The sequence below is a fragment of the Cyrtonyx montezumae genome, unplaced genomic scaffold (assembly GCF_038088225.1).
Source record: "Cyrtonyx montezumae isolate F1298 unplaced genomic scaffold, pur_monq_1.0 scaffold_2, whole genome shotgun sequence".
NCBI classification, from domain to species: domain Eukaryota; kingdom Metazoa; phylum Chordata; class Aves; order Galliformes; family Odontophoridae; genus Cyrtonyx; species Cyrtonyx montezumae.
This window is the reverse complement of record NW_027071936.1, coordinates 14,414,145-14,432,481: the sequence shown is the minus strand read 5'-3', so window position 1 is coordinate 14,432,481 and position 18,337 is coordinate 14,414,145. Positions and strand designations below refer to the sequence as shown.

At 47.0% G+C, this 18,337-nt stretch overlaps 3 protein-coding genes across 3 annotated transcripts; all 3 read left to right on the top strand.

Annotated features, from left to right (window-relative positions):
• The first annotated feature begins 13,534 nt into the window (after positions 1 to 13,534).
• LOC136048415 (interleukin-8-like) lies at positions 13,535 to 15,423 on the top strand. Its single transcript, XM_065736066.1, has 4 exons — positions 13,535 to 13,733; positions 14,079 to 14,208; positions 14,578 to 14,661; positions 14,866 to 15,423. The coding sequence occupies exons 1-4, from the start codon at positions 13,643 to 13,645 to the stop codon at positions 14,876 to 14,878; spliced, it is 318 nt and encodes a 105-aa protein (XP_065592138.1). The 5' UTR covers positions 13,535 to 13,642; the 3' UTR covers positions 14,879 to 15,423.
• A 539-nt stretch (positions 15,424 to 15,962) lies between these two features.
• Positions 15,963 to 16,963, top strand: LOC136048703 (C-X-C motif chemokine 13-like). Its single transcript, XM_065736476.1, has 4 exons — positions 15,963 to 16,026; positions 16,251 to 16,380; positions 16,519 to 16,602; positions 16,697 to 16,963. The coding sequence occupies exons 1-4, from the start codon at positions 15,963 to 15,965 to the stop codon at positions 16,719 to 16,721; spliced, it is 303 nt and encodes a 100-aa protein (XP_065592548.1). The 3' UTR covers positions 16,722 to 16,963.
• Positions 16,964 to 17,148: 185 nt separating this feature from the next.
• LOC136048701 (C-X-C motif chemokine 13-like) lies at positions 17,149 to 18,337 on the top strand. Its single transcript, XM_065736473.1, has 3 exons — positions 17,149 to 17,291; positions 17,691 to 17,826; positions 18,064 to 18,337. Exons 1-3 carry the CDS (start codon positions 17,228 to 17,230, stop codon positions 18,221 to 18,223), a joined length of 360 nt encoding a protein of 119 aa, XP_065592545.1. The 5' UTR covers positions 17,149 to 17,227; the 3' UTR covers positions 18,224 to 18,337.

Sequence of the window (18,337 nt, the reverse complement as noted above, 5' to 3'; positions counted from 1 at the left end):
GCCTATCACTATACAGCTGTGAAATGTACCAAAGTGAGCAGGTGTTTCTCTCACCTTCTTTTAGATGGAAGAGCTCAACAAGCAATTGGCAGCCTGCTTGAGCCCAGGTGCAGCCAGTCCCCACTGATTGCAAGCAGGCTGGTGACCATTTTGTTAGCAGAGAGCTGTAGGAATAGAGCTACAAAAGCTCAGAGAGGTTGGGATTCTTGTTTCCTTTGTCCTTTTGCAGCTACTGGTGGGAGCTGTACTTCAACAGGTAAGTGCATGTGGTTTTTCTATTGTTTTTATGAGTTGCTTTTGGTAGTGCTGCTGTTTAATTTGAATAGGTATTATTATAGGCTTATTGTTAGGAGTACACCTTAATGCTGTTTTCTTTCTGATGCAAGTGGTAGCATCTCTTTGGCCAGTAAGGGCCTTTCTTTCAGTTAACTGTTTGTTTTGAGGTGTGGGTTAAGTTGTTGCATGCTGCTCTTCAAAGAATGGTGTTGATAAAATGTGATAGCTAAAAGCACTTGAATTGCAATTGATGATTTGTGTATAAGCCTAGTGACTGTGCACAGTTTAGGACTTCTCTGAATGGTGGTAAAGGCTCTCCTGAAAATAGGAGAGTGTTTTTTTATTAAATTGAGGCAAGAGAAACACACATTAGTATCTGTTCTGAACGCTTAGAAATAGTTTTCTGGGTTGCTTCTGTCTTTTTCTTGGATGGAGATGTGTTATGATGCCTTATATTTGTCAAATAAGGCTTAGCTCGGAGATGAACTTAAAGGAGTAGGAAGGGAATGGGTAGAGGAAAGAGCAGAGCAGTGCACCTGAGGAAATAAGTGGCCAGGAACTGGAGAGTCTCACATAGACAGCATAGCCTTCAGGCTTCTCTATATTTGAGCTGAATAAACTTGCAGCATTTATAGCTCCAAGGCCCCTAGGAGTATCACAAGCTTCTTCACCTTCATTTTAGAAGACTTCAAAAACAGGACTTCTTCAAGGGTTTGAAACAGCATCCTATTAGAATAATATTCTCTTCACACTTCAGGGAGGGGACTATCAGCTGAAGGAAATGGCTTACAAATATTGCAACCTCGGTTTTGTTGGGGAGAAATTACTTGGAAACTGTGGCTTTCCCAACCAAGTCTTGGAAGCAGGGGGCAGGAAGGCAGGGGAAAAAAACAGTGTGTTTCCCTTTGAGTCATCTCAAGGCATAGGATGGGCTCTCAGTGGTACCTTCAGAGGGCTGCAACTACTTAAACAGAGCAGAAGGCAGAAAAAAGACTTACTGCCCTGGATGGGGTCTTCCGGCTTAGGGGGGTTGGCTAGCCAGGGTTTGGAAAAGGATTTGGCTTTGGAAAAGGAAAGAAGTTACTTATGTGCGAAATCAATGTTCTGAATTCTTGTTCCAGACTCCTACTTTTCCTGTATGAAGCATTTGATGGTGTCTTTGAATCTGTGTGTTGATGAAAGTGGTACATGCAGAGCAAAGTTTTTGGGTGAAGATGATGAATGTTTTTACCTCATGTTTGGTACTAGAAACTTCAAATAGCTTAACAAACATGCTAATACTGCTACTGAACACGTATAGCTTTCCTTATTGAGAGGTTGTGTACCAGACTGCTGGCATGTTCCAGGTTCCATCTCAAGTGAGAAGGGGAGTCATGTTTAATTTACTTTGCTTTGTTTCTGCAAGAAATTACAGCTGTTTCTATGCATTTCAAAGCAGAAATAAACTGTGAGAATCTCACTGCCTTTAGAGTTCAGCAAGGTACCTAGCTTTTCAGAAAAATCTACTGTATCTCAGTAGCAAAAATAACAGTGATGAGCTGGGACTTCGTAAATAACAAATAAATACACTTGGGCTAGTATAGCAACCTTAAGAAGTCTGTTGTGTCCTGTGAAATGCTGCAAGGTGGAAATCATCTTAGTGTTTCTGCATTGCAAGGTGAAGAGTCTTGTGACACCGTAGTGATAGGTGGGGGGCTATGAGCTAGCACACAGCTGCCTTTTTTTATACTGTTGCTCGTTGGAGACCAATCACTATGTAGGTCTTCATGATTGTGTTGCTGCTTTGGGGAATTACGTTACAACTCCGAAGAGGGGTTTTTCCATAGGTGTGGTAGGAAAGCCAGCTCCTGCTTACAGGTTAGGCTGAGGTGAGGTGGGTTGGTGATGAAGCCAGGAGAGGGTGGGAGGAAGGCATGAGTGTGCTGCTGTTACTGTGAGTACCCTTCCAGCTCAAGCAAACCAGGAAATACCCCCTCACTTCAGAAAGTGTGAGAAAAAAACAAGGAAATCTCAGATGAGGCCACAGCGATCTGTCCTATTCATCTGTGATGAGGTGTAAGTGATGACGGCCTCAGTTTCTGTCTGTCTGAGAGCTCAGGAGTGTGGCACAGGGTGTTACCAGACTTGGCCTTTGCCTCAGTTTGTTCCTGCACATATTTTCTAGGGTAGAGATACATATGGGGTGGATTTTTTTCCACATCATACAGTACTTGCATTCTGTAATGCTGCTGATGTGGTTTATGACGATGGCTTGCGCTTATCTCACACCAGGGAAGGAGCAAATAGTGAGCCACTTGTTTTCATCTGGCCTTTAGTTGTGCAAGTGCACTTGAATGCGCTCCAGAGGCTGATACGGAAGGAGTCTAATAAATAGCATTAAGAGCTATGACCTTTACACTCTTCCCCATGCTCATTCAAGTCAGATACAGAAAACACCTGGGGTGAGGCAAGGCTCAGCATAGATCTGCTATGAATCATTCTGTTGTGATGTTGCCTACTGCATGGTGTGATCTTATTGTCCCATACACTGAGTTTGGGGCAGACAAACATGGTTTGCCTTTGAATGACAAGGCAAAACAGCTGGGTGAGTCTGTTTTAGTTGTGTACAAAAGCTTGACAGGTATTGAAGTAGATAAGGCCTTTCGGTGCAGTAGATTGAAGTTTTGCTTAACTATTAGCTTGTTTTCGTTGTTTTTTTTTTTCCAAGGTGCAAAAAATGTTGGCTTTAGAAGACTTCCTGTATGAAAATGCATTTCCTCCACCCATGCTTGCTGCCTGCAGGGACAAATCTTGTTAACTGTCCAGGAATGGTGAACTTTGGAATAATGTAGAAGTTTCTTAGGAGGCTCACAGACATAGCCATTAGGGTAATGGTACTGTGCCTCTGCCTCTTTTGTCTTTAATCTCTGGAAGTCTTGTGCTGGAGGCTTACGCCTGTGGTACTCTTTAGTAGATTAGCATCTAACATAGCACTGGGGGAGGCATGTCTGCTGGAGATAGTAATTGTCTGCTCTCTTGGCATTTAAACACAAATGCACTGAAAGCTGTGCTCTGGCTTTCCAGCTGCTCTCCCTGGGAAGCCTCAGACACTGCAGGATTTCTCTTTAAGTACAACACACTGGCTGCCGATGGCACTAACAGGTTCTGGTGGTTTCCAGGTGTGCAGCTGAAGAGTAACACAACTCATCTTAATGATTGTTTAAGGAATGGATTTTCCAGCTAGGAATGTAGCCTTTATGTCCTTAATCACAGCATGGGTCAGCAGCAGCAGTCCTTACAGTCTATATTGCTTTGCCTTGCTGATTGCAGTTAGGACATGCAACTAGATAAGATGCTGTTTCAGGCCATGAATACAATGAATATGTTTGTTCTGGTGAACTCAGAAACAGAGCTGGTATTTTAGGCAGTGAGCAAATTGATGTGTGCTGCCACAGTCACGTGTGCAAAGCTTTCCAGGTATACCTGCAAAGTAGGGTGCTTTGAAGGGAAATCTGGATTTCAGAGCTCAACTGCCTGCAGCAATCTGTGTCTGTCACTAGGGCTATGTGTTGGCAGCTGGCTGTTTTTCCTTGCCTGTTTTATTACCCTGTAACCTTCATCCAGCCCCACGGCAGTGCAGAGAAGAGAGGATTTTTCTGCCTACCTATCTTTTACATCTGTCAGGGCAATTGCAGCTGTCTGCTTTAACCTTCCCTGTGAGGAAGGTCCCTGTATGTTACTGCAGGTTCTGTGGGGGTCTGACCGGCATTACTAGATTACCAGCTTGCCACTGTGCCTCTCCGCACCCAAAAACCTTCCCTAAACATTGCTTTGCAGCACAACGTCAAGACAAGCCAGTTACACAGGTTGCCCCTGCTTCTGCCTGGGAATTGAGCAAAGAGCTCTGAGCTGAGTGTAAAAAGTAAAATGAGGGCTTCATCCCTTCACTTGCCCTCCTTCCTTTCTGTCCTTTTCCCTTTCTGTAGCACATAAGATGATAGTAAAATGTCACCTGTGCAGTCCATCTGCTGTCTGTGACCTTCTGCCTCTGATTTGGTTGCTTGTGTCTGTCCTAGGCTGTATCATGTCCACTTCGTTTTCTTTTAGCAACTCTGCTGTTAGGTTGCTGCACCTGCAGCATGAGTGCCTGCTGCTCTCTAGTGGTTCTGGGGCTTGCAGGGAGCCCTGCTTGGCTGCAGCTCTTCCCAAAGCTGCTGAGTTTGGACACATCATTGAAAAGGGTGAAGTAGAAGTGTCAATGTGTGCTGTCTTTATGGCCTTGGTCAGTATTGGTGTGATGAAATAAACCACTAGCTATGACTTGGAAACATGTACACTGATCTACTCATTAATCCATTGATGTTGCTGGTGAGAACTTTGCTGGTGCCTCATTATAGAGCTTACTTCTGCACTTGCAAATCCTGTGTCTACGTGATGTGAGTGGTAAAGCTCCATGTCTTCCTCTGTCCCATGATCAAAGGAGAAGGAAAGTCCCTTGTTCTGTTATGTGAATTTGTTGTGTGGATATGTTTTTTTTTATGTGGGAGAAATGTCTTTCTAAGCACCTCCTGCATACGTAACTTCCACCTCTCCGTGCAGCCAGAACTGCTGTGACAAATGCCCACAGCAGGCTGCCTCCAGTGCTATTAATATCTGGTCAGATGTCTTCAGCAAAGACAGTGGAAAGCAAGTCTCCTGTCTAGAAAAGGAAAAATACTTTCTGTCTTCAGTGTCCTACTGCCTTGGCTTTCTACTTCTAGTTTCTGCAGCATGGATTGTAGATGTATTGTGCTGTGAGAAAGGAAGGCTTCTTACCTTGGGTGAGCACAAGAAGGGGTTGCGGTATTTAGCAGCCTGTTCTGTTCTGCCATGCAGAAAACAAGTCACAACTTCTGTGGTAAAAATGGAATATAACCTGCAACTCTCTGGAGATGTCTGGAAAGATAACAGGATCTTGTAGAGAAAGGAGTTAAAATTTTGATTGAAAGCGATATTTTAGAGAACAGTAATCCTCTCACAAGCACAGACCTAAAATAGAAATCCGAAGTATAACTCCATACTCAACTTGAGCACCAATTCCAGTTGTCTGAAGTCAGAACTGCATGTAATGAGTGACTCATTAAGTTGGAAATTGTACTTGAGAACAGGACTGTAGTCAGATAAGTTTGGGGAGGCTCAGCTTGGACCATGTTACTGTACATCTCACCTGTGAAACTTGACCATTTGTGCTTCAGATTACCTTAGTCTTTGGCAAGTTTTAGCTTTTTAGGTTGTTGTTTGCACAGGAAAAAACAACTCCAAAATGTATCAAGTGTTCAAGTAGTTGATGTGCTAAAGAATCCAGGTTTTCTATAGGGCATTGTTTCTATTTTTCTCCTAGGCAGTCTGTTCATCTCCATCCTTCCTTAGCACTTAAAGAAAAGGAAGAGGCTGTTTTCAGACACAACCAGGTGCACGCAAGGTTGGGAGTTTCTCATGTACAATCTGTAGTGTGTTTAGCAGCAGAAAGATGTGAAACACATAATGAAACAGATTAAATTTCCCTTGTGTCTCAATTGCTTCACATTTTAAGAAACATCACCCAGGAACCTGGTAGAATTTAATATTATGGTTAATTCGATACGGTAACAATAGTTATTTAATATTTCTGCTTAAAGAAGGGGTGTTTCCCAGCTGGCAGCCTCTACCTGCAGCTCACAGACAGTATACCTGTTATGCCCAAAGGCACCAGGAGGTGTCAGGGAATGCACTCATTCTCTGCCTGCGTCTTGCTTCCCCCTGACCCTGCTGCTACCTCCCTGCATCCAGCACAGCTTCTGGAGTACTTGATTTGATTTTATATTTGGACAGAAAACGATAGTAGATCTTAGATCTTCAACCAGGCAGTAGGTCTATAGTGCTGTGAAAGATGTAGGGAAAGCCAAGGGTCTCATCTCCAGTCCTTTCTCTTTTCTATCACTGCCTCAGAATGAACTTACAGCTTTGTACTGACTCCATTGGCACCTTTGTTATGCAGTACTATTCGTTCATGTGCACATCTGTACTGACCCCAAGTAAACATCTCTATTTCCTGTGGACTGTGTCTCGCAGAAGTATTAGGCAAATCCACATAATGAGATACTGGATTCTTTTTCATTTGTGAATTTTTCTAAGGTGGGAATGAACATGAAAAACCCCAGAAGGTTCTTAAATATTGTTACTCTGTGAGTAGCTTCTAAAGTTCTTTCCTGGTCTAAAAATAAATTTGCATGCATATGTGGAATTAATGTCAAGGAGAGCGTGAACTCTGTTCCCTTCCATTGAAACTAAACCAGACAAAGAAGCATGCTGAGTATGGGCCAGCCTGTTCTGGGTGTTCACCCTGTGGGACTAGGCTAGGCTAGGAACAAGTATCTGACAGCATTAAACACCTGTTAGGGTGAGACTTAAAGGCTGATGTTGGAGATCCAGTAGGAAATTCATTTGTGGCTATGCTTTCCGTCTGTGTGTCCCAAACCAGCCCAAGTTGGCAGGAAGACCTCTGGAGGCTGAAATCAAGCAGTGAGTTTTCCTCCTTATGTCAGCCTCCTTGGTGCACATGCATGAAAAATGAATCTGGTTGATTAAAAACTGATTTTTGTTTGTTTTACCTCCTGTGCTTAGCTAGCAGGGGCAGAAAGTTTTAGCCTCAGGATGGACATCATTTCTTGTGCAGCAGTGCTTTCAGTCAGAAGACGCTTTATTTTATGCTTGTGAGAGGCAGCCCCAAAAAGGTGTGCTATGTGGTGAGGAAGATGCACACAAACGGCTTCAGGGGCATTCTGGATCCAACTGAAGGCTGTTTACATTGACAAGCAAGACCTTTTAGATCTCACCAGTTCTCAGGGCAGGTTTTGTAAGCAACAACTGAGATAAAAGCTGAGGAAAGATTGAAGTACATTTCGTGGTTTCAATAGGTTTTTGCTTCTCTTTTTTCACTTTTCAGTGTCTCTCTCTGCTTGATTGCTGTTCTCTCCTCTGCATCCCACCTCTGCCCTGCCTGTGGCCAGGCTATGGGTGAGGATGTGCCATCCTTCCAGCCTCAGGCCTGTGGGCTCCACCAGCCTACTCCCCTGAAACTGGAGCAACATTGGTTTAGTTTAGCTGCAAGATAACCCCTGCAGTTTCATTTCCCTCAGCTGGTGAGATGCAATTCCCAAGCAGAACTTGGCCTCAAGTTTCTCCTTCTCAGCTGAGGGCAGCTGTAGGTTGCTGTGCTGTTTCCTGGTGCCCAAAACACTGATCCAGGAATGCTGAACCCTATGGCAGTGCTAGTGTGGAAAGGGGATTTCCTGAGGTGGGGGTGCTGCTCAGCTCCCCAAGAGGCATTTGTGTAGCATAGGAGTGGTTCCTTCTCAATGAAGATTTGTATTTCCCCTCCTTGCCACCTGCATCTTGCACACGCTGCTAGTTGCTCTGTGCTCTGTGAACTCGTGAAGTGCAGAAATGTAATGTTGCTCAGCTGGGCTGCAAATGTCAGGCTCCTGCAAGCACAAGGTTGGTAAATACTGCTTAGAACAGGCAGAAAACAGCAGAGACAGATGTCAGCCGTGCTGTGGCAATCAGTCCCAGGTAGTCTGGAAAGATATGACATTTGCAGTGAAATGAGTCATTCTCGGAAACGTGCGATGGTAATGTGCTACGAGGCATAGAGGAGGCTTCTTGTTGTGGTTAAGGAAGTCTCCATCGGGCTGGAAAGGGGTGCTGCTTTTCTTGAGATGCTCTTAATGCTTGTTCTTAAATAACCTGAGTGGGAAAATGAGGCAAAACTGTGTTCAGCTACATCAGAAATAGATCTGGAAAAGACCTTTACGATCATCTAGTCCAACCATCCACTTAGCACCTGCACTGCCCACTAAAGCTCATCCCTTGGTGCCACATCTGCATGTTTCCTAAACCCCTCCAGGGTCAGTGACTCCAACCCTCGCTGTGCAGCCCATTCCAGTGCCTGACTCTTTTTGCTCTTGTCCTACCATGTCTTGCCACTCTGGTTTTAGCTTTTATGGTACAACTACTGTGAGCATCCTCACTGGTGTTGCAGCATCTGCCTTTTATTCCAGGGTAGGCAGCAAGGGCCAGACCATCTCTATTACATGAGCCACCCATGCAAATTGCCAACGCTTTACTGCAGCACCTGCAATGTCTGGCCTGGTTCCTCTGCATGCAAATGTGCAAGGAGCGAGCACCAAGTCCTCAGCCCAACCACTGTTGCCTGGGCTTCATGACTTAATTCCTGCCTCACCTATTTTGTGCTATGCTATGCTTTTTCAGGTTGCCTTGGAGGTACTGCACTGCTTCACTGCTGAACACGAAATGAATTTAGGGTTAACTCACATCTGAAACAATTCACAAGAGAGCTCTTGTTGATGAAGTGTAGGGGTGCTGGCTTTTCCTCCAGCATCCTTTTCTAGCAACAAATGTGAACTAGCATCATAGTCTGGGGATTTTTTCCCATGCTTGGTACTATTTTGCATCTGTAGGGTGGATGGGTAGTCCCAGAGACTGCCCTGGCCTCAGGCTGGGTGTCATGCTCTGGTGTCCTACAGAAAGAACACGGCTTTCCCTTCAGTAGAAAGTACCCAAAAGTATGGTCCCTGCTTCACAGGTCCTATGATCAGAGTTGTGAGGCCCTACTTGTTGAGAGAGCTGGCTGAGGCACTGATATTCCTACAACTAATGGCAGTGCCACAGCCAGCTCTCTTGTCAAATACAACTTTGCAACTCCGATGAGGAAGAAATTGTGGGAAGGCAGGTCATGGCATTTTGTCTGCACCCAGATGTTCTGATTATGTTCTGATTCCTTAAGTTTCTCTACACTTTCTCTCACCTTGCTCCTTAGTTGAGCTTTTGTTCTTGTTTCCTCCTTAAATGTTCCCTTTTAAACCACCCTCTTATCTGTCTGTGTCCCTTTTCTTTGGTCCTCAAGCGGAGCATATACTTAATCCCTTTACTTCTTAAGTACTTTTTTATTCGTGGGGTTTTTTGTTTTGTTTTTCATGTGAGTGAGGTAGGGATTTAGGTTCAGATGGAACCAGTCAAGAGCTTCAGATAGGATGGATTGCTCCTTTCCCCTAGACTGCACCATTATGACCTTGTTGTTTTGAGTTTGAGCTCATGATTTTCCTACCTTAGGCTCTGATTGCTATTACATTGAAAGTGGTTTTTAAGCTGGAATAGGCACAAGCTGAAGAAAGCATATTTAGGAAGGTCAGGGTGTGCAGTAGCTCCCAGTAGGGTGGTAGGTGACCTTTAGTTTGCTTTCCTTCTTGAGATTAAAAACTTAATTATGTGAAGCTGGTTCTTATCTCTTCAGAAATTATGGAAGAAGATGGTTTTGTTGCTCCTTTAGAGCCACCTTCCTTGGTCTGTAGCTCATGGTGTGATAGCTGGATGTCTTTGGGCAGAGGGGTGGAAGTGATGTGGAAACCCATTGATGGGAGAATGTGTCCTGTGCAATGTCCGTAATTTTTTTCTAATCATGATAATCATAATGTGTGATGGGTTGTGGTGTGATTAGTAAAAGCTGAAGACAAAACAGGCCTGGAAGTAAGAATGTCATTAGAAAGCAAGATATTGGTATAAATGAATTATTTCAGTAAAATGTGACAAGGAGAGGGGATGTGAGGAAAGCCAGAGCGACTCAACCAACAATTAATTTCATATGTGGATAAATGAATAAAGGCTAGCATTATAGGGCTGCCAGAAGCACAGGGTGTCAGAAGACATCCAATTTGGCCAGGATGGGAAGACATGGTCTAAGGAGTCCTGGGCTGCAGGTTGAACACTGCTGGAAATTTTTGGGTGCTTTTAGTATGAAAACTGAGACATCAAAGCTACAATTAGGTCCTGGTGGCATCCAAAGGGGTTTTCATGTGTTGCTCAACTGGGTACTACTGAAACAGATGATGTTCATGCAATGCTGTCAGGTTTCATCGGGAGCTCTCTGTGTATCCATCTTTGAAGCAGCTGTACCACAAACAACAGCAGTGACTGTTCACTGCAGTTGGGCTCTTTGGAGGTACTTTTTTTTTTCTCTTTACGACAGTTTTGATATCTCATGCGAAGAGTGCTTGCTAATTGCAGAAAGGAGTGTGCTGAAAGTCACTTTCATTCTAAACAAATGTGGGTTTCCGTGCAGCCAGGATGCGCTGTCCCTGGTTTCCATACTTGGAAGTGCTGTGACAGGCTTTCATCTCTCATTTGTTGTGCCTGTTTTTAAAAAGGGTGAAAAGGACAACCCAGAAAACTAATTTATCAGCCTCACACCTGTGCTGGGGAAAATCATGGAACAGATCCTCCTCAAAGTTGTGCTAGGGCATGTGGAAGAGAAAGGGGGTTGATGCAAGACAACCAGCATGGCTTCATCAAGGGCAAGTCCTGCCTGATAAACCACGTGGCATTCTGTCATGACCTATCTGCACCAGTGGATGAGGGAAGAGTTACTGGTATCATCTATACAGACTTTAGTAAGGCCTTTGTTACAGTCTTCCACGTAACATCCTTCTCTCTGAACGGGAAAGATAACAATTTGAAAGATGGACTGCTCAGTGGGTGAGGATGTGGCTGCCCTGAGTGGTGTCCCTCAGGGATCAGTACTGGGGCTGATGTTCTTTAATCAGTCATTGGTGACATTGACAGTGGGATTATGGGCTTGGCCAGCAAGTTTGCAGATGATAACGAGCTGTGTGGTGAGGATGGCGCATGTGAGGGATGGGTTGCCATCCGAGGAAACCTGGAGATGTTACAGCAGTGGTCCTAGGTGAACCTTCTGAAGTTCAGCAAAGCCAAGTGCAAGGTTTTGCAGCTGATGACAGTTCCCACTGTCAGTACAAGCTGGGCGATGAAAGCGTAGAGCACAGCCTTGATGAAGTGGGCTTTATGTAGCTGTAGGGGTCTCTGATCATTGCAGGAGAGTTGAACCACATGACTTTTAAGGGTCCCTTTCAACTCAAATGTTTCTATGATTATTTCTATTTTTAGAGAGGGCTTGCATGTGTTTCCTTCTGACAAGAAAGGTGAGCTTCCTTCTCCTTGTCGCACATGGCTCACCTGCATCCCCTCTTCTTTCACATCATAAGTTTTTCAGTGTTTTCAAGGAAATCTTTGATCGTCATGAACAGGCCTGAGACATTATGCTTCTTCATGTCCCTAAACTGCACTACTTTAAGCTGTTTGGTGGCTGCAGAAGCACAGCGAAGCAACAGGTCTCTTCTCTGGTGTCTTCATATCCTCTGGAGGTGTTTGTACTACATCAGTGTAGGCTTCCAGTTCAAGTAATGTAGGAAGGCTTTCTGAAGGATTCAGTGGGTAAACAAGTTCTGGGGGAGACGAAACAAACCACAAGTAACTTACAGCTCCTCCTGTGAAGGTACAGCTGCTGCAGAAAATGAAGAAGCTGTTAGGATATTTTTACCACGTTGATGATGAAATGGCTAAGTCCGCTCTTCAAAATAACGGGACCACTTTTCAGAATTACTGGCATCTGGGAAGTGGTTAGCTTTTACGTGTGTGTATATATATATATGCAGTTCTAGGCTAGATCCTCACTCTTCTCCTTTCTTAGAATTGCCACTTGACATGCATGGATACTAGTGCCCAGCAGTGACTGCAAGCCTTTCCTTCCTGAGGAAACACCACAGCATTTGTCAATGAACACATCAGTCATACATCAGAACCACCACAACTAAGTTATAGGCAATTTAAAAACCCCTGGGATTACAGCATCTTTGTCAACTTCTCCTTTCTGCATGCATCCGCATCTATTTCACTTTCCTTACCCCAAGTAGAAACTTCTCACAGCTTCGAGGCCTGGTAGGCAAATGTACGTGTTGTGGTGTGATGCAGCAGGGATCCACCCAACTGTCTGGCGTTCTGGGGAAAACCCAAGCACATCACTACAGTGACTGAGCCAAAGCTGGGCTTTGCGTATCTGTGTTTGGACATGAATCAAGGGGATGAATCTGAAAAGGGATCTCAGTGCCTGTGTGCTGCTTTCCTTCTCAGTCACTGAAGAGAAATGGAAATGGTCCCTAGACTTTCTTGGACTCTGCACAGCCTGCACTTCTCATTCACTCATTTTTGACACCGATCTCTTGAAAAATGTCTTCACAAGATTTTTGCATCTGATAGCAAAATAAGACTCTAAGGGAAAAAAGAGGGGTTCATGGATTGAGTGGAAGACTCAGATTTTTTTTTTTAAGGTTACTGTTGCATTACTATATAAAACAGATGTGTTACGAAAGATCAGAATTACTGTGTTGTCACACAATGACTTAGTCTTTCTGCTGCCTTCTTTCTTCCTCTTCATTTTGCTGATGGTCTCATGTTCCCTTCCCCTGTTGTTCCCCAGCTGGTGACTTTGCCTTGTTCAGAGCAGCCTCAGCCCCACTATAATGTGGGAGTGTGGGGTACTGCTGTGGGCTCAGCTTTGCAGCACCAGCTGAAAATGACTATATTGTGTGTGAGCAGGAGCTGTCAGCCCTGTGGGATCCTATGGTGCCCAAATGCTGCCACGAGCTATCAAGGGGCTAAATAGGAGGAGCCCTGGATCTTGCCTCATCCAAATGGGGTTTTGATTCTTGTGTCTTAGTACTATCTGTGTACATCAAGTACAGAGTATGTGTGCAAGGGAAGCAGTTTTACTGAGTTCTGTCCGCTAATGTCAGACATCCATCAGTGTTTCACTCCCAGTCTGCCAATACAAAGCAAACCACCATTGAAGGCCCACATGAGCGTTTAGCCACACATTGGCGGAGGCGTAGGGATAGTTTCCCTTCTGCTGCTGCTACTGTACCAGTAACTTTAGCATTTCCTGGGTGTTTTTGTTAGCACAGGAAAGTGTTTGATTTGAAGGCTATGAGTGGAAACATATTGCAAAGATCATTATTATTTTCCACTGTACAGTGCTTTTTTGCTGATGTAAGAGAGCAAAAAATAGTGTGGGGAATTATAGCCCCAAATATGTAAATATCTGACTGCTATGAAAAAACCCTTGCTTGGGGTTTGTGTTCTGATGTTTTTCGTGTTGTCCTTGTGGTTGAAGTGTAATCAGTGAGGGGAATGAATGCTGATGACATACGTGCAGACCCACCTAGTAAGAAGGGGTTGGGGGAGGTGGAGGTAATGTGAGAAATTCAAATCCACCCTTCGTCCTGATAGCTGATTTTTATCAATAGTGCTGCATGTTGGCCTTCGGACTCGGCTGCGGTGAGCGGCTGAGAAATGATGTCACCTCTTTATGGTCCATTTGTCATGTGTGACTGCTGCAGTCTCCTCTTGCTGCTTGTGTCAGAGCATGACTGCCAAATAAATAGAGGTGTTTTTTCCCCTGGCTCCCCACATCGTTCCTGGGGCTGCAGCTGCTGTGAGGATGCGAATACTGGCATGGGGTGGGAGAGGAGCCGCTGTGCTCCCATGGATGCTGCTGCTGCTGCTGCTGGTGATGTCAGTGCCCCAAGCAGGTGAGCTCCTGGTGCCTTCAGAGAGAGATGCTCAGTAGGGGGTGAGTATTCAGCCTTCAGCTTGCATCAGGCTGGCCTGGAGGAGGCAGAGATCCTTCCTGACTGCTTAACGCAGGGTTTCTCCTGTAGCGGAGGGAAAAGCTCTGCATTCCTCCTGTTTTAGGAGCTGGTTTAGCTGATGAGAGCAGTGTGCAGAGACATGGTCACAGATAATTCCCTACGCTGGCCCTGAAAGCACTGTCAGTAGAAGCATGGAAAGGGACAGCTTCTTATTCTTGCTGAGTTCTAGGGTTGCTGCATCTCTAAATAATGCTGTTTCTCTTTGTATGTTGCCATCTTTCCCAGCCATCCTGGAAGTAAACGGAAACTTGAGCTGTAGGTGTATAAAGACAACTTCAGACTACATCAGTCCGAAGAGATATGAGAGCATTGAGTTAAGGCCTGTAGGAAGCACCTGCGGGCGCACAGAAATCATGTAAGTGCTGTGAGTGCTTGGCTGTAGCTATGGGGCAGAGATGCTCATCTCTCCAGCAGTGGGGCCAGCACTGAACGCTTTCTTCTGCAACCACTGCACTTCTCAGCTTCTCTTCTGAAAGCTAAAACCTTCCAAAAGTGCTGTCCATCTCAGCAGCACTTGCGTGAACCTACAGGAAAAAACATCTTTGAATGGCATCAGTCTGTGCTCATTGCAGGAGCACATTGCCTCCCTGCTTCTTCCCTTTTCCCAGCTTCTGCAGCTCCTTGCTTGCCTTGCTGTAAATGGAAGCTGGTTCCTGCACATCAGCTCTGTCTCTTCAAATCCCTGCCTCTGGAGGGAGTGTGGTAATTGTCCTTTGTGTTTCAGCATTAAACTGAAATCCTCAGCAAAAGTGTGCGTGAACCCTGATGCCCCTTGGGTAAAGAAACTGTTGAAGCGTATCGCTGGCATGTAAGTTTCTTTGATGGAAACCCTTGGTCTGGGGGAAGTGATGTTCCCCCAGGCAACATCCAGTTGTGCCTGCAATCCCAGGGTCCTCTTTTGGGATCCATCAACCCTGGGGGAATGGTGGTGACTTCCTTCATCTCCGACAGGCGCTTCCTCCCCCAGAGCCCTGCACCATTCATGAGTTTTTCCTTCTTCTGCTTTTTGCAGGAAGAAAAGATAAGTTTCCTGCTAAGGAAGTTGTTGTTCAGAAGGCATGCTGCGTTCCTTCTCTAGACCTCAAGTCAAATAAAACTTGGGTTTTTTCTTCCCTTGTGTTTTCCCTTGAACTGATTTTTGAGGAGATGCCACGGAGCTTTGAGCAACCCTGCTCTCATCTCTTTTCTAGTGCTGAAATGAGTGCCTCTTGTGCCCAGTGCCCTGTGACTGGTGCCCTTTCCCAGAGGTGCTGCAGCACTACGCGTTGCTTTGTGCACACAGTGTTGGCACTGCACATCTGGTGTGGTAGGGGATGGGGGCACAACCTTTCAAACTGACTCAGCACACACAGCCACATCCAAGTGCAGGTGTTCACAGTGGGTATGGTGTCTGCAGGCAGCTGTAAGGATTTTCTAAGCAGCAAAAGGCAAATAGAGGTAATCTGGGGCTGGTCTGAGGCTGTCTTACACAGGGGTGAGATAATAAAACTTGAGGGAGAGAGCAAGGACAAGTATTCCAGAACTCAGAATGCTTTTTTGAGGGGGAGAGCTGCTTGTAGGATGTTTATGTCATAGCTGTCTGCCATTCAGTGTTGCTTTGTTATCTTACATCCCACCAATTATAAATGTCCCTGAAGTAAACAGTGTGCATCTTTTATGAATGGGATGGTGTGTCCAGATATATGTGTATGTACCGAGTGGGGCATCTTTATGAGATGGGATGGTGTGTCCTGTTGCTACAGCTGGCATGCAAATAGCCAAGGAGAAATGGGTAACATCTGACCGTACAAGAAGAAAAAACACTTCAAAAACTCCAGGTTTGCATGGCTGTGTGAGCTAGGAACTAGCAATGGGGGAAACGACAGCTGTTGTTACCAGACCCACCTTCTTTGGAAAAAGAAAACTGAGCCAGTTTCAGGAAGACTGTGCCCCTGCATGGCCTCAGGCTGCTTTTTCTTATCGGCATTACAAACCCAGCCAGCACAGTCAGCAGGAAAGGGAGATGGGTGAACCCCCCCCAACCCCAGGGCCTCCCGTGCGCTGCCACACTTCTCCTATTTCCCAGCTCAAATAGAGGATGCTGGTGGGTTGGGGCCAGGTCCTGTCGGCATGGCACTGCGGGCAGCCCTGCTGCTGGGGCTGCTGCTGGTGGTCCTGTGCCCTGGGGATGCAGGTGAGGCAAGGGGAGTGCACAGAGCTGGGCTTCTTTTTTGGAGGCAGCATCCTGCACCTCTCAGGGGCTTAAGTGTTTCTTATGTGGGTCTTTCGGAAGCAGGTGCACTGGCGTTGAAGGGATGTGGGGTGGGGCAGGGGGGGATGCAACACATGGAGAGGTTTTTGGAGGCAGATGGGAAGGTGGGTTTTCAGGTGGTACGTAAGCTATGGCTGTCCCCCCAGCCCTCCTGGAAGCCAATGGTAACCTCAACTGCCGCTGTGCCAAGACTACCACTGCCTTCATTCCCTTGAGGAAGTATGAGAGTGTTGAGGTGCGGCCGGCCGGGAGCAGCTGCTGGCGCCTGGAGGTGCTGTAAGTGTCTCCCAGGGCACTGTGTTGATTCCTGGGTTTTGTGCTTGTCTTCCTTATGGGTTGGGTGCAAGGAAGGGGCTCAGTTCCTTGAGCCTCTCCTCTGGAGGAAAAAGGGCTGAAAATCTGCGTGTTTTCCAGGATTAAACTAAAAACCCAGGAGAGGATCTGTGTGGATCCCAACACCCCCTGGGTGAGGAAGCTCCTGCAGGACCTACCAAAGCTGTAAGCATCCTGGCCCTGACATGGAGGGCAAGCAAGTTCCCAGGGCACCCCTTGGGCCTGCTCTTTGCACGTTTTCCCCTTCTGTTCTTGACAGGAGGAAGAAAGCTGCTCCCCAGTGAGGTCTGGCATGATGGTCTCACGGCCTACAGTCATAGCTGGACACCCTGCTCCCCACCACTGCTTCGCCCCCAGCCTGGAGGTCATTTTCCCCCATTATGCACCCGCAGAAAGGCAGAGGCCTTTCCCCAGCTCCGCATTGATGCATCCTGCAGCTCACCCGTGCCAGCAACAAGCAAGATGTCCCCTCTGAGTGCAAGATGCTGAGGTTTAATAAAGGCAGCAGCCCTCCCTCATCACCTGTGTCCCTGCAGTGTGCCATGGGGCAGCACCTCCTACTCTCCGCTCACCTTTCGTGCCGCCACGTGATCCCTGCTTGTATGATGGGGCTCTGCTGCTTTCTGCATTAGGCAGGAGGCACTTAAGGCCACGTGCTGAAGGGGAAGCGATGGCAGGGAAGTCAGAGTTGGGGACAAGGGGCAGATGCTTTCCCCCAGCGTTTCCCAGCCTATGAAATCCCCACCGGGTGGCTATAAAGCAGCCTGGCAGCAGCTTGGGTGCAGTGAGGATGCGGGTGCTGCGGATGGTGCTGGCCCTGGGCCTGCTGCTGAGCAGCCTGCTCCCGGGGGATGGTGAGTGAGGGATCTGGGGACCCTCTGTGAACCCCGGGTGGCAGCAGTGGGCACGTGACCTTCTCTGAGCTTTCAGCTCTCTGCTTCTTGCTCTCTCTGAACTTAAGATTCATCTTTTCTTTCGTACTGATGGGGTGGGATTTGCCTGAGGGCTTCAAGCTGCGTCTTTTCACATCCCCTGCAAAGCTTGGTGGGTGAGCAGTGCTTGGTTTAGTTCTGAGAACATCAGTTGCATCTTCCAAAGCCCTGCTGTAGGCATGAATCGGAGCCGCTTTGGGACGGACTGTCCCTGCATTTGCTAACATGAGCTTCTGCATGCCCTGCTAGCGCCTGCACGCATCCCATGAGGGCATGGGGAGGGCAAGGGCCGAGCTCGGGCTGTGGGCTGCTGTGGTGCAGGTCTGTCGCTGGAGAGCCTGCTGACCAACAAGAGGTGCAAGTGTGTCAAAGTGACTGCCCAGGTCATCGGCCTGGGGCTGATCCTCGCCATTGACGTGACGCCGCCGGGTATTCACTGCCGGAGGAAGGAGATCGTGTAAGTGGAAGTCTGGAGCCTGGCAAAAATCGGTGGGTGCTTGCATCCTTTTTAAAGGCCTGCGCTCTCTCAGGGTGTGCTGCCACCTGTTCTAAGGGGCGGGGGCTGAAGACCCCCAGACCTGCCTGTCTCACCGTGAGGGTTGTGTGTGTGCTTACCTGTGTGTGCACTGGAGCACAAAGGTGTTGGGTCAGCAGAGCTGCGGGGTGGGGCTGAGCGGGTCTGGTCTCCTCACAGCCTCACCCTGAAGAGGAACAAGAAGGTGTGCGTGGCCCCTGAGGCGCCCTGGATCCAGCTGCTCATCCACAAGCTGACGCAGAGGGATGTCACCAAAAAAGAAGCGGCGGCAGTGGTGCGGTCACGGGGGGTAGTGGGGAGACAGCCACCAGCCCCGTAGCAGGACCTTGCATCCCTTCCCCACCCCCCCCCGTGCAGCTCTGTTGGTAAATAACCAGCCCTGGTTTTGGGAGTGGGAAGGAGCCTGTCTCCCACCCCATCCTCCCATCCCCTG

What these genes read in the sequence shown, in the direction of transcription:
- LOC136048703 (XM_065736476.1), top strand. Translation starts at nt 15,963, where the DNA reads ATGGCACTGCGGGCAGCCCTGCTGCTGGGGCTGCTGCTGGTGGTCCTG. An exon ending in CCTGTGCCCTGGGGATGCAG is followed by an intron (nt 16,027 to 16,250) that starts GTGAGGCAAGGG and finishes CTGTCCCCCCAG; the next exon opens with CCCTCCTGGAAGCCAATGGT. An exon ending in TGCTGGCGCCTGGAGGTGCT is followed by an intron (nt 16,381 to 16,518) that starts GTAAGTGTCTCC and finishes CGTGTTTTCCAG; the next exon opens with GATTAAACTAAAAACCCAGG.
- LOC136048415 (XM_065736066.1), top strand. Translation starts at nt 13,643, where the DNA reads ATGCGAATACTGGCATGGGGTGGGAGAGGAGCCGCTGTGCTCCCATGG. An exon ending in GATGTCAGTGCCCCAAGCAG is followed by an intron (nt 13,734 to 14,078) that starts GTGAGCTCCTGG and finishes CATCTTTCCCAG; the next exon opens with CCATCCTGGAAGTAAACGGA. An exon ending in TGCGGGCGCACAGAAATCAT is followed by an intron (nt 14,209 to 14,577) that starts GTAAGTGCTGTG and finishes TTTGTGTTTCAG; the next exon opens with CATTAAACTGAAATCCTCAG.
- LOC136048701 (XM_065736473.1), top strand. Translation starts at nt 17,228, where the DNA reads ATGCGGGTGCTGCGGATGGTGCTGGCCCTGGGCCTGCTGCTGAGCAGC. An exon ending in CAGCCTGCTCCCGGGGGATG is followed by an intron (nt 17,292 to 17,690) that starts GTGAGTGAGGGA and finishes GCTGTGGTGCAG; the next exon opens with GTCTGTCGCTGGAGAGCCTG. An exon ending in TGCCGGAGGAAGGAGATCGT is followed by an intron (nt 17,827 to 18,063) that starts GTAAGTGGAAGT and finishes GTCTCCTCACAG; the next exon opens with CCTCACCCTGAAGAGGAACA.